The sequence below is a fragment of the Sphaerodactylus townsendi genome, linkage group LG02, assembly GCF_021028975.2.
Source record: "Sphaerodactylus townsendi isolate TG3544 linkage group LG02, MPM_Stown_v2.3, whole genome shotgun sequence".
Classification (NCBI taxonomy): Eukaryota; Metazoa; Chordata; class Lepidosauria; order Squamata; family Sphaerodactylidae; genus Sphaerodactylus; species Sphaerodactylus townsendi.
The window spans coordinates 153,189,358-153,203,201 of record NC_059426.1 but is presented as its reverse complement, the minus strand read 5'-3'; the positions used below and the strand labels follow the sequence as shown (position 1 = coordinate 153,203,201).

The 13,844-nt window shown below is 40.6% G+C and overlaps 1 protein-coding gene across 3 annotated transcripts in view; it reads left to right on the top strand.

Annotated features, from left to right (window-relative positions):
• TC2N (tandem C2 domains, nuclear) overlaps positions 1-13,844 on the top strand; it is a 43,608-nt gene that overhangs the window by 12,475 nt on the left and 17,289 nt on the right. Inside the window, exons 2-7 of one of the 3 annotated variants that reach the window (XM_048485210.1) lie at positions 6,545-6,589; positions 7,478-7,553; positions 8,090-8,217; positions 8,814-9,044; positions 10,435-10,611; positions 13,148-13,239. In XM_048485210.1, the coding sequence (XP_048341167.1) occupies positions 8,151-8,217; positions 8,814-9,044; positions 10,435-10,611; positions 13,148-13,239 (567 nt within the window). In that variant the 5' untranslated portion in view covers positions 6,545-6,589; positions 7,478-7,553; positions 8,090-8,150. The remainder of the gene's footprint in view (positions 1-6,544; positions 6,590-7,477; positions 7,554-8,089; positions 8,218-8,813; positions 9,045-10,434; positions 10,612-13,147; positions 13,240-13,844) is intronic. The other 2 variants (XM_048485208.1, XM_048485209.1) reach the window with 2 other exon arrangements.

Genomic DNA, 13,844 nt, shown 5'->3' with positions numbered 1-13,844 from the left:
TTAAAAGCTGTGGTTTGCCACTATATGAGAACCAGGACCCATTGGGTGATGGCACAGAGGCGTGGAAAACGGCAGCAAAAAAGATAAAACTTTTTAAATATGACTTCACTGTGAGGAAAGCCGGCTTGGAAATGTTTCATCCGAATACATCGTAACAGTGTTTTCAGAAACCATGGAGAAAAAGCTGCTTGGAAACATTTTTTAAACCAAACAGGGAAAAACTTGTGCAAAACCCCTTAAAGGAAACATTTTATTATCATCTGGAAAACATTGTAAGTATCTTGTGTGGAAAAGGCCCACATTCCAGCCTTGCTGCTCTGATCAAATTCAGAGCCTTTTGAATCTGTTTGGTGTGTGTGTGTGTGTGTGGGGGGGGAATCCTTGGGACTTCTACATTGCTTGTAATTTGGCCCTGATTCTGATATCATTTATCTTTCTTAACTTTGTGGGAGTATGTGCATAATTTAGTAACAGTGGTATACATTTTTGGGTTCAAATACTGATTTAAGATGTATCTGCAGGGCATTGGACCAAAGAAGCAATTCATGTATTGACTGACAGGTGGTAACTTATTTAAAACAACCAAGGCAAGACCTGCTTTCTTTTGAGATCATGTCCAGTACTTGATTATTTATTCTCTTTACAGTCAGTTCCTATTAATATGTCCTAATTTACTTAATTGGTTGTTGAAAGTCTTTCCTTCCCGCTTCAAATATTTGTGTCCTGTGTCTGGGAGTAAAGTCTTTGATATCAGGTTTATCTGATTAACTTTGTTGTGTAGTGTGGCCAGGCAAATCTGGGAATCATTAAAATAATTATGTTCTCTTGTCTAACTAGATTAAATAATAATGATTGGATTCTTTAGGAGTGTATCTGGCAGGCTTTCACACGCATTATAAAAACCCTTTCTTATGTTTCATGTATCTTAAGCACTAATCACATTTTTACGGTCTCTTGAGTCTGCACTTCTATAGATATGTGTTCTAGTTGGTTTAGTAGCTAGATAACAGGGTAGCGGGTAACAGAACTTGGACAAACTTCACTATGGAGGAAGATATAATATTATTGAATGCCGTCATATTCAGTGACCAGTCCCTGTGCTAAAAATTGTGTAAACCAAGGGGTTTGGTTCTGAAATACCTCCATCATGAGATTGATATGAACGGAATCCACACTGTGCCATGGAGAGAAACACATCTTACTGTGATATGCTTCTGAAGAAGCCAGCCATAGATGTGGGTGAAACATTAGGAGCTAAAACTACCAGACCATGGCCACGCAGCCCAGAAAACCCACAACAGCCAGGCATCTAGTCCAGGGGTAGGGAACCTGCGGCTCTCCAGATGTTCAGGAACTACAATTCCCATCAGCCCCTACCAGCATGGCCAATTGGCCATGCTGACACAGGCTGATGGGAATTGTAGTTCCTGAACATCTGGAGAGCCGCAGGTTCCCTACCCCTGATCTAGTCACATACATTTCATCTTCTTTCAAAATTACCTTCTATCTAGAACAGTATGAGTGTGTGTGAGATTGTATCACCTCATGCCTACTAGTATATAGATTGCTACATTTACTGCTTGCTGCCCAAAGCAAATGCTAATCTAATGTATAACATGCTCCCTGTCACAAATGTGTTAAACAAATGTGTTTGTGTCCCTGGTTTGAATTCCATCATTCTTCTGCCTGCATCAAAACATGTCTTGTGAGAATTTTGCAGAGGTCCCTTTTGTGTGGGCCTAATATTTTGAATTAGGAGTTTGCATGGGAAGTTCTGACTTGGGGTTACCAGGCTAGCCTGATCTCATCTGATCTTGGAAGGGAGTCAGGGTTAGCACCTGGATGGGAGACCACCAAGAAGTCCAAGATTGCGGCACAGAGGTAGGCTCTGGCAGACCTCTTCTATTCATCTTTTGCCTTGAAAATCTTATGGGGTCATAATAAGTTGGCTGCGACATGATTATACTTTTCAGCACAATGAGAAGAGCCAGGAATAAGGCAATATGATAGAAAGGTTTTTAATTGAGTGTGGGTGACTTCTGAACTGTGGCTGAGAGTGATGCCCCCCCCCCCTTTTAAAAATCATCCTCCTGGAAGTTAGCATTTAGATACTGAACACTCCTTGTGCAATATATGTTTAAAAACCACAATTTCCTGATTCGGGAAGGACATACATCTATATACGTTGCTCTAGAAATTTAGGTGTGGGTAGTTGCAAGAGCAAAATTATTATAAATTATTAAAAGGCTATTTAGGCTTCACAAGGGTAGACTCAAAATTTAATTGAACTACATCACCATTCAATACATGATAGATTGCCGTTGATATTCAAATGCTAATCAATTTATTGTTGCTACATTATTATTATTATTATTTTTATTATTTATTATTATTATTTTTTATTATTTATTATTATTATTTATACATGATTATTTCTTTGGTGTCAAAGGATTTCACTTCCCCCTTGCCTGTTGCGTGCAATGTCCAGGAGCATTCTGTGCTGCTATTGGTCTGTTGTTGTGTTTGTAAGGTTCAGTGTGTGGTTATAGGAATGTGACCAGGTATAGTGGTTAAAAGCAGGTGGACTGTAATCTGGAGAACTGGGTTTGTTTCCTCAGTCCTCTGCCTGAAGCCGAGTGGGTGACCTTGGGCTAGTCACAGTTCTCTTGGAACTTTCTCAGCCCCACCGGCCTTGCAAGGTGTCTGTTGTGGGGAGAGGAAGGAAAGAAGTCTTGCAAGCTGCTTTGAGTCTCCTTATGGCTGAGAAAAGCAGGGTATAAATCCATACACTTCTCTCTTCTTCCTTGTTTCCTTGTGTAAGCACTATTCATTTTATTTCTTTCCTCATGGGAAGAGAAATAGCCTTTCTTGGCTGAATCTGTTGCAGAAATAGTTTTCTTGGCTGAATCTGTTGCCTCAGCTCTGCATACAGTGCCTGTAATGATAAAGGGATCATCAGTATGCATTTGTTTCTAAATATATAAAAGTTCACCTATAGACTTAAAGTGTTTCAGTAGTCCCACAATTATGAAACAATTGGAGAGAAAAAGCTGAGTGGAAAGACAGACTCTTTGATCTTGACAATTTAGCAATGAGTAGTCTGTGTGGAAACATCAGGCAGGCAGTTGGAGTTGCTTCTGCTCTACAGTTACACTGTGTACTGAGGGCTAATTAAGATGTTGTGTCACTCCTTCAGGTTCACTCTTCAAAATGATTCTGAGAGCATACATTCGTGGAAATTGTAAACTTTCCCCTAAGGGATCTGTGAGCAAGCGCCTATGCTTCTGCTCAAACCCGTTTGCGGCTTTGGCTCTGGGCAATGTGTGAATCACCAACCAAATTTCAATGTCCAGGTACACAGTCTGTTTAAAAAAATAAATTCATCTGCATGAAAGGTTAATTTGGAAGAGACCCAGAGACTGTAGGACATACAGCCGCAGATGCATATGGGTGAGCACTGTTTTCTTGAGAAGTCAAACGCCTTGAAGAATTGGTTGTGGTGGGTTTTCTGGGCTTTGTGGCCGTGGTCTGGTGGATCTTGTTCCTAACGTTTCGCCTGCATCTGTGGCTGGCATCTTCAGAGGTGTATCACAGAGGGAAGTCTGTAAAAGTCTGTGATAACACCTCTGAAGATGCCAGCCACAGATGCAGACAAAACGTTAGGAACAAGATCCACCAGACCATGGCCACACAGCCCAGAAAACCCACCAGAACCAGTTGAATCCGACCATGAAAGCCTTTGACAATGCCTTGAAGAATGTTTATATTCTGCTTGGCTGATCCTCACATTGACTACTTCCACATAGCCTAGATGAGAAAATTGAATTGCATACAGGACCCCTGCCTCTGCTGCCATGATCTGCTGTGACAACTTTGCTTATTCGAGGAAAGCTTTCTAAAGGTGCCACCCAACATGTGATACGATGGACATCTATCCCTTCACATGCATTCTCAATGAGCAGCTCGTGGAATGTCCTGCCCGAGAAGTTCAGGAAAGCTCCCATATTGCTGTCATTCCTCAGTATGTACAAAACCAAAATGTTCCGGAGAGCATTTTTAAAAGAGATTGGAACTGTAGTAAAATGCTGCAGTCCAGGAAGGCACTTTAACACAATAGGATGTAGACTGTTGCAATGATTATAGTAGGCATTAGTGGCTTTTACTGCATGTTCCTATATCTTGTAATCAGCTCTGTGCATTGTTTATTATGTCCCTTGCCTTAGATAGTTTGTTGTCTGCATTGCTCTCTAATTCTGTTATGTTAGCCGAATTGCATTGTTGGTTGATTGTTTTGTGCCATCTGATTGAGCTGCTGTATATTCTGTAATCAGCCTTGAGTCTCAGAAAAACAGGTGGGAGTTCAATAACATTTTAAAAAATAAAATCTGTTCTTGATAACTGTAGTTAGGGTTTCATTGACTTTTATGGTTTCAATGATTTTTAATTTGTAATCCACTTTAGGAGTCCTGCAACTGGAAAATTGTACAAAATACTATCAATAAACCATAACTTGGTTTAGTGGTTAAGAGCGACGGACTCTAATCTGGAGAACTAGGTTTGATTCCCCACTCCTTCACATGAAGTATGTTGAGTAATCTTGGGCTAATCACAGTTCTCTCAGAACTCTTTCAGTCCGCAAATCTCACAAGAAGCCTGTTGGGGGCAGGGCAGGCCATTGTAAGCTGCTTTGGGAGGTCTTCTGATAGATAAAAGCAAGGTATAAAGACCCACCTATTTAGGAAAATAAATCAGGCTGAAACTTTGTCTGTATCAGGCTGGAGGAATAGCTTGCACCTGTGGTCTGAGTATTAATTTCCTGTGACCAAATAGTGCCAAATATCCTCTGTGGTTTTATTTCCAACAAATCTCATTGTTCCATGTACTAAAAAAAAATCCTGAGCTCTTTGGCTTACACTTTGCTTAGTTTTAGTGCCACAAACATTCTCATTAGCTGTCACTTCCTACATGGATGAGAAGATAACAAGGCTTTCCCAGAACATTTTCCCAAAAAATCATGCATCTGTGGGGGAGGGGATTTAGGATAGGATGAGGCAGCTTGAGTCTCTTGGAAATATTTTAGAAAGTATGTTTTGAAGAAAGAGTCTAGTTGTTGTTGAAAAAGTTACTCCTAATGTTCTCCAGCTGTGCCCTTCATATATAAAACTCCTTCAAGCAAAATTAAACAGATGTAGCGAATTCTGCATACTTATTGTTTCCCAGACTCATAAGAAAAGGTTTTGTATTCATAGCAGAGCATGTTAAGACAGCGGTGGTGCCTCAACTTTAAATGGTTAAATGAGATTCATGGATATATTAAAAATCTGAATAGAAAAATATAGTAAACTTGCGCTTTAACCTAGATGGGCAGACTTCAGTCATGCATAGTCTACTCTCTCTTTTGTTCTAATTAAAACCCTTTGATACTTTTATGTTTTTGAGAAAGCCAGAGTGTGTCTCCAATGTCTTAACAATGCACGCATAAATAACCTGTGTTAAGTGATCTTGTTTATACACTCTTGCTTACAAATGTAATATTGAATTGCATGCCCAGTCAAATACTCTGGGGAAGAATCCAGGCAACAAGTATAGGCTGGCCAGATATTGGCAATAGACTATGCTCTGTTTAAATGAGGAGACCAGGCAGGAAGCAAATCTAATACTATACAGGAACATTGGTAAATGCAAGTAGGTTGTTAGGAAAAAAAAATAGGCTATAGCATTATATATTGTCAGTGATGCAATTGTAGACATCTGTACTGTTTCCTTTTCAGTGAACTTATGTCTGGAGACGTGTTTCATTTTCCTTAACTCCTGTTAATTTCCCACAATTTGTGTTGTATGCGCACTACCAAAGATGTCTACAAATAAGTGCACCTGGTTTTCAAAACTGAAATAAATTCTTACTCTTGGAAACTAGCTGTGGGAGGGATCAGCTTAGTCTCAAGTAATAGATTTGGTACAAAGCCTTTAAAATAGCAGAGTGCTCTTTGCTTGGAATCAGTGGACTTCAAGGGGCAGATCTGCTTCGAAGATTTCTCCACTTTATAAGTGGGACTGTTCCAGCATCTATAACCAGTTCTGCAGCACTGTCAATTTGTTCCAATTTTTGTTTCAATTTCTGGTTTTAATTTGAAAGTCCTTCATACCTTGAGATCTGCATTCATATGGGACCACCTCCTCCAATATGTTCTGCCTGCCAACTAAGATCTGAATTGAGTCCTGTGTTTTGTTTTCCTTGGTTGCATTAATTCGAGTTGACTTTAGCAAGGAGCAGGGGTGGGTGTGATGCTCGTCTATGGAATAGCTTTCTGGAGGGTTTCTATTCAATATAAGTATTATTACTAATGTTAAATTTGTATTCAAGAAATAAATGTCCTTACACGTTGTACTCCTCTCTCTCTATTTCATCTCAAGGACACGATGCCCTGGCAAGAGAGAGCTTACCTTTTCTATTATCTCTGCTAGTGACAAGTTGGCAGTCACAGTTGTTATTGCGTTCTTTGTCACTTCTGCATTAAACGTTGCTCTCCTCCCTTCTCTTTAGGATCTGAGCTGCTGAAAAGGATGCCAGACCCTGGCTGGAAGAGGGGTGAGTTTTTAGTGGGACGAGACTTCTCACTTCTTTTACTGGAGATGCCTATCTTGATTGATGGTTATTGGTTACGTGTCACTGTGAGGTCAGAATTTCTGTAATTCCTAAACTTTGCTTTGAATTTTTGCAATTGCTGTAGATTTTTGGGGGGTGTCAGGCACTTGCCTTGGCTAACGAAATAAACTGCCAATGTAGTTTTTTTTTTCTAGAACAAAGAATTTAAATCTGTTTTCTTTTTATTTGGGGAACTGAATTTAATCAATTTGGGTAGTAGGCTTCCTTCGTTGAGTTTAAGGATTTCCCCAACATAGTGAATTCTCTAACAGGGTTCCATTTACTGGAATATTGACAGCTTTAGTTTACAAGTTCTTTTGTTTTAGGAGAGCCAGTGGTGGGATTCAGCAGGTTCGCACCACTTCGGCAGAACCGGTTGTTAAAATGGTGCTTGTAAACAACCAGTTGTTAAATCATTTGAATCCCACAACCGGAACCAATTGTTAAATTATTTGAATCCCACCACTGAGGAGATCCCACTGTTCACTTAATCCTCCCTTTCAGCAATCCTACCATGAAATGACTCTCATTGTACCTCAGAGTTCATTAAAGTCTGTCTTCCTAACATCTAGCTATGAATTCTCTTGGCTCCTGACAACAACAGGAATTCTAGAAGGAATTCATAGCTATGTAATAGATGGATGAAGTAATGTAAAAGTGTAATTATTCATTAACAGTTCATAGAAGTCAACATAATTTATTCTGTTGTTTAAAAGAGTTGTTGATTATATATTTATAACATTGATTATACACTATATATAAAGAAAAAAATATATAATATAAGGGGACAGCATTTTTAATTTTTGTTCACTTCAAAAAATGTTGCTCCAGCCCTGACTCTAACCATTAAACAACTCTGGCTTTTGTCGGTGGCTGCTGTTGAACAGTCGTGAGCAGCGTGGTCTGGGTAAGTCATGAAACTTGCATGTTAGCATGTTGCTTGGCGGTTACTTCCAGGCCTATTCCCAATGAGTTCTCCTTCAAATGTCAAAACATCCTTAGAAAGGTCACTGCCCCTCCCCTTTACCTTTTTCTGACCGAAAGCAAGACTGGAATTGACTGGCAGTACTGTGAGTTTGCCTAGCAACAGCCACTGAGAACATTCATTCCTTAAAGCTACAGGCACTCCTTCTGGGGTGTTTTGGAGGTTTTAATTTCAGATTTTTCAACAAACCTGGAGCATTTTTTCTGTTTATAGAAAGATCTGTCTTGTCTGTTCATGGTTCCAATCTCCAGATTTAAGTATCCACATTGACACTTAGATATATTAATAATATAATAATCTATTTACTAAATGTTGATTATAAAGTACTAATTACAGTGAATAAAATGTAATGATGGAGTTGATAATGATTTTAAGATTTAGATTGTGCACAGATGTAAAACTCCCTACAGTCTAAATGACTATGTTTCTAATCAAATATGATTTGGTTGTTGTTAAAGGCCTGATTTTTGCCTTTTGGTTCCTTGGCTGTATGGATTTCGGCTTGCATTAGAAACAGTAATGGCAACAGAATTCATCAAGAACTGCTGTGGAAGTTGTTTGTACCTTGGCAAAGAAAAGCATGCCTGTAAGTTCAATTTGAATATTTTCAATTTTGGCAAAGTTTTTTTAATGCAACTACTAGAATGACAGAAGTTTTATAATACTTTTTGTGATATTAATCAGTAGGTGAAATGTATGACTACCCATTTGAGCAAAAACTCTATTAATAGGGTTGATGTTTCGCTTATAATTTGTATTTAGTAGGCAACTGCCTTGTTATTCCTGTCTTGTATTCCATATGTAACACATTTTGTAGGATAGTGAGACTGGCAGTTCATCATGGGTTGACTTAGCCTAGATTGTGAAGGTTAGTTTTCATAGTTTATATAAGGTTTGAATTTGGCCTTGCATTTATAACTGGGACCACTTAAGTTTAAAATTCTCCTTTTAAAATATTCTGTGTGGTAGTTGGAAAGCAGGTTAGGTCACCAGATATGGGAACCAATGCAAATCTTCTCAGGGTTGGTATAGTTGCTATTTGCTGCTCTCCCTGACTGGATGTGACCAATGGGATATGAAAAACCCCTATTTGTCACTGATCCTGTTATAAAATACAAAAGATGATTTCAGGCATCTTATTCAAAATTATGTGCTTGTTATGCTTTCTATGTTAAATAACAGCATCTCTGGAGAAAGACTCTGAAGTTTCAGCCAAATATACATTAGATGCTATGGAGAAACCTCCTTTATCATCTGTGTCAGTGAAGCCGCAGGTTGGCTGCTCAGAGGATTATCTCCTTTCCAAACTCCCGCCAGGGGACAAGGAAGTACCCTTCGTCATTCCACAATTCAAGCTTGCTTACATTCAGCCCAGGAACCTTGGTAGTTCTTCTCACCTCACAGGAATTCAAGGTAAAAGAAAATGAAAGAAAACCATATGGCATCTAAGTAGAAGCCTTGTTTTGTGACGGGGACTATACTGATTCCAAGGTGTTGCCCTGGATCAACCACACCTAATGTGTGCTTGTCGGGGTTTTTGCACTACGTACTGTTTTTAAGACCAAATATGGCAACTTGTTTTCTTGAAGAACCCCTAACTTTTATCAGGGTTGGTTTTAATTTCCCCAGCTTCTGATTCACCCCTTGAACCTGTAAGCCAATCAGGATTTGAGAGTAAATAGGGTGGTTATTCTAACATTGTGTAAACAAACCTGGGTCCAAATAATTAGACCAGTGTTTTCCAACCATGATTTGTGTAACAACTGTCTTTATTTCTCCAGCTTAATCTGGTTTGGAAAGTAGAGCCAAGATCTTGTTTCAAGGAGATATGGTTCCCATGACAATGTGCTCTTTCATTTGTATCTTTTGAAGCTCCTAGCTGTATGTTTTTTTTTCTTTTTTGCCCCTCAGTCCTTTGAGTCAGGAAACAGTATCTTATTGTGAAATTCATACACCTCAAGACTCTTAGCCCAGGAAAGTTTCAGTGAGGCAGGAGGTTTACTCGACAGTGCATTCCTGACCTTGGGATCTGGAAAACAAGCAGAGTATCTTGTGGCACTGGAAATGCTGGATTAAATAAATTTTTAAAAGGGGGACAATTCCAGAATACAAACCCAACTTGAAAAGGTGTTATTTGCCTGCTGATTTTCAGCATATATACCAACTTTAGTATTCTTCCCTATGGACATTCTGCATTCCCCTTTTTCCCATTTTTTTGAATCAGTTAAGAGTTACAAGTTTCCAGGGTTGCGGGGGTGTGTGTGTGTGTGTGTGGCTGGAGATCTCCTATAATTAAAACTGATCTTCAGACCACAGAGATCACTTCCCCTGGAGAAAATGGGAACTTCATAGGCTAGACCAGGGGTCTGCAACCTGCGGCTCTCCAGATGTTCATGGACTACAATTCCCATCAGCCCCTGCCAGCTTGGCCCATTGGGCTAGACAGGTCCCCAAACCCTGCCTTCCCAAGGCTCCACCCCCAAATCTCCAGGAATTTCCTAACCCTGAGTTGGCAACCCTCAAACTGATCTAAACTTGCTAACTTTATCTATGAATTCATTTCTTCAACAATACATTTCTTCAGACTTCCAAGTAATAAGCAGTATTCTTGTTTAGAAAGCAGAGCCAGATTAAGCAGAATAAGATGTTTTCTTAGAGCATTTTAATGTAAATCTGACCCTCCACAATGAATTGTGGTATCCCTGGAAAACATGCTGTGATGTTTTTAACAAGTTTTTTTCCTGGTACACAGGATTTTAACAAAATGCTGAAATCCCCAATAATATATTGCCATGCTTCACAGGTTCTGCTATAACATCATTTGTTGACCGGAAGACAGAACTTTCCACTGTGTACAAGCAAGGGCCTCTCTTGGATGTGGTATATAACCCATTCTTCATGCAGCAGCACCCACCTCCTTCCCCAGATTTGATTAGATGCCGTCTGGAAAAATCAGACAATGGAAGACTGTATGGGTCAGGTAAGAAGCATGTTCTGTCCTATCAACTTTCCACCACTTCTCTTCTCTGCCAACAGGTAGATTTTGGGAACCAACCTGAGACTTGGTGTGGTTCTGAAGGTAATGTTGGATTTAGATTCAGAAGGTTTGAAAGCCCCTGTTCAGCCTTGAACATGCATCACAGTTGTAAGGATGTGTATTATAAGTGTCGGCATACAAGTTTGAAGTTACAATTATTACAAGAAGGAACCCACAGACTTGCGTGGGGAATTTTCTTCTACTCCACTACTTCCTTCTTTCCTTTCCATGAAAGCCCATGTAGCATCACCCCCTTTCCTCCCTTCTTTTCTTTCTGTTCACCAGTCAACTTACCTTTATCTTCTCCCCATCTTCAGTTTTGTACCTTGGCATCCTCTACCCAGGAAAGCTATGGCTGAGTTGCATGGCACCAGTTGCCAGGGCAGGTCCAGTTGCACAGTGGGGAATCTGTAAGGACTTCTAAAAGGCAGCCATCCCCTCCACTCAGTCTCAACTTCCTCTCACTATTTACCCTTTCCACTCACCTGACAACCCCCAGAACTGCAACTTTCTGTTCTTTCTTCTCTCCTTCCCACCCATATAAACCTTTTATCTGCCCCTCCATCTTCAGCTGTATTTATTATTTACTTCATTTAGAGCCCACCTTCCTCTACTATGGGAACTCAAAGCACCTTAGTTTGTTTTTCTCTCCTCCATTTTGTCCTTGGACATCTCTGGGAGGGAAGAACCCTGGGAATGAACCCCTTCCCAGCCAGCTTTGGTCCTTCCCCCCAGAGGAGCAGGAGGAGAAGAAGAGACAGTCACCTAACCAATTGGCCCTGTGCTGTTTTCCTTACTTTAGGCAGCTCAGGTGCCTTAACTTGCTCAGGCTGGGTACTGCATCCCTCACCTCACTTAAGCTGGCATAGCTGGATTGAACCAGACACCACCCTGTGCCTCCCTTCATACAAGGCTCAGCTATGTGCTTCCTTTCATCCTGCCTCACACAGTACTCAGTTGAGCACTACCCTGTTTCCAGCCTTGCCTTATGCAGGGCTTGACCAGATTCTGCCCTTTGCACTGTTTCACCTTGTGTGGGGCTCACACAGGCATCGCCTTATGTCTTCACTTGCCTCATCTCCTGCAGGCCCTGGCTGGGCACTTTCTGCTTTGCCTCAAGGTCACCCAGTGAATTTCCAAGTCAGAATGGGTATTCAAGGTCCTAGTCTAAAACTCTAACCAGTACACCACACTAACTTTTGTGAGGTGGCAGCTGTTGAACATTAACAAGCAGCCAGGTCTGCCAAGGAAGTCATGTGGTATCAAATCACCTGATAAGTCTTCCCTCAAAGGCCAAAACAGTCCTGATAGCAGTCTTGTGGCCTTCCCCTACCTTTTACCAACAAAAACCAAGCCTGTTGTGGTTGCCTCAGAACTGCCACTGAGGAGATCCTTTTAAAAAGCTACAGGCATTCTTTTTATCTTGGGGTACACTAGCCCCTCCTTTCATGTTTTTTGTTTTTGAGGAGTGGAGATTTTGTTTACAACCTGGGGTCACTTTTCAAGTTTGTCAAAAGATCTATCTTGGCCCTGCATGAGTCCAGTCTCCAGATGTATAAGTATCCTTCAGTTTACCTGTTAGAATACATGATTATAAAAACACCGTTGCAAATGTTTAGAATTGGGATCTGTATTTCCTGTGTTCTTAGCCATCAATAATAGGGAAGGTGGAGGGAATGGAATGGCCACTTCGCAACTTTCTTGCATGTCCCCTCTTGTGTTTGTGTGGGTGTGTATGTGTGCATTCTATATACAAATCATATGCATATGTATGTATAATTTCCCCCCTGACACTGTTATATCCTATTTTTCTTCAATGGTACTATGCTGAAGAATGAGGTTATAGGCATTTTCCATCCAAGTAGCTTTCAGGGTCACTCCTTATAGTGAGCCAATTCACACATTGCAAAGATCACATTGTAGTCATGGACTGTTCACAGATATGTGCCTGGATTTCTATGGTGGAAACCAAGTGGCTTGGATCATGAGGAACTGATTCAGGTTGGGACCTTAGTGTGTCGGGGGAAGGGGTTTATGTCTTCCTCTTTCCCCATCCTGGATTCTGTTTTCCCAACCTGTAATGGCCCTGGGATCCGTTGTTTGCCTGTGGGGGAAAGTGTTCATGGAAACAATCCAGCATGAAGTTGTTCTGCAACATACAGCTGAAATCAGTGTGAGTCCACATCAGCACGAGCACTCATGTAGCTCCTGTGTGTAATGGGACTGGCACAGGAAGAGATCTTTCTAGACTGTACTCTATGAAATGGGAGTTATTCCAGTCTGTAATTGACTTACAAACTGAATGAACCTGAAGTACTGTATCCTTGCCCATCCTTAAGGTGTGATGCCGGTTTCTTGCTTGATTTGAATTTGATTTTATAAACATGCAATTGTTTTCACAATCTGATCTCTGACTTGTTCTGTTACGGCCTGTGCAGATGACTAAAGTGTTCTCCTTTCTTTCTTCCCCTCTTTTCAGTTTGTGACTTAAGGAGTAGCACATTGCCTAACTCATCCACTTTAAGCCATTCTATGTTTGATCTTACAAGTCCTCCCCACCGATTCATGCAGGTAAATTCTTCTCATAGCTTGAAAAAGCTACACCCAGAACTGTGTTTTCTTTATGTGCATTGTTAATTTTACACTGATGGTGCCAAGTTATGTCAAGAATTTTGTGTGGCTGATGAACTGTTCCTTAGTCCTGCTATACAGGTTCCGTATGCATTTGAAGTATAGATATTTCTGTTAATTTAGCCCAATCTTCTTAAATGATTAATAAAGCATTGTAAATCTTATTTAAGTGCCGAACTAGATGTGTCCATGGAAGATGTATTTCTCTTCACGAGTGTGCTCTGGGGGACTGCTGCTCAGCTCCTTGGCCTTTGGAGTCCTACAAGACTCATCTTGTCCTGTATGCTTTTTAACGTCTAGCAAAGAGGTGTCCAACTCTGGTGCTCCAGATGTTTGTGGACTACGATTCTCATCGGCCCTGCCAGCTATGCTAGTCCACAAACATCTGGAGCACCAGGGCTGGACATCTCTGGTCTAGAAGAAACCATTGGGTAAAATCCTGAACTGGTGTCTGGAGGCATTTTTTTGAGTGGATGTATGCTAATAAACTGAAGTCCCTCCGGGGGAGGGCGGTCTATAAACCTAATAATAATAATAATAATAAT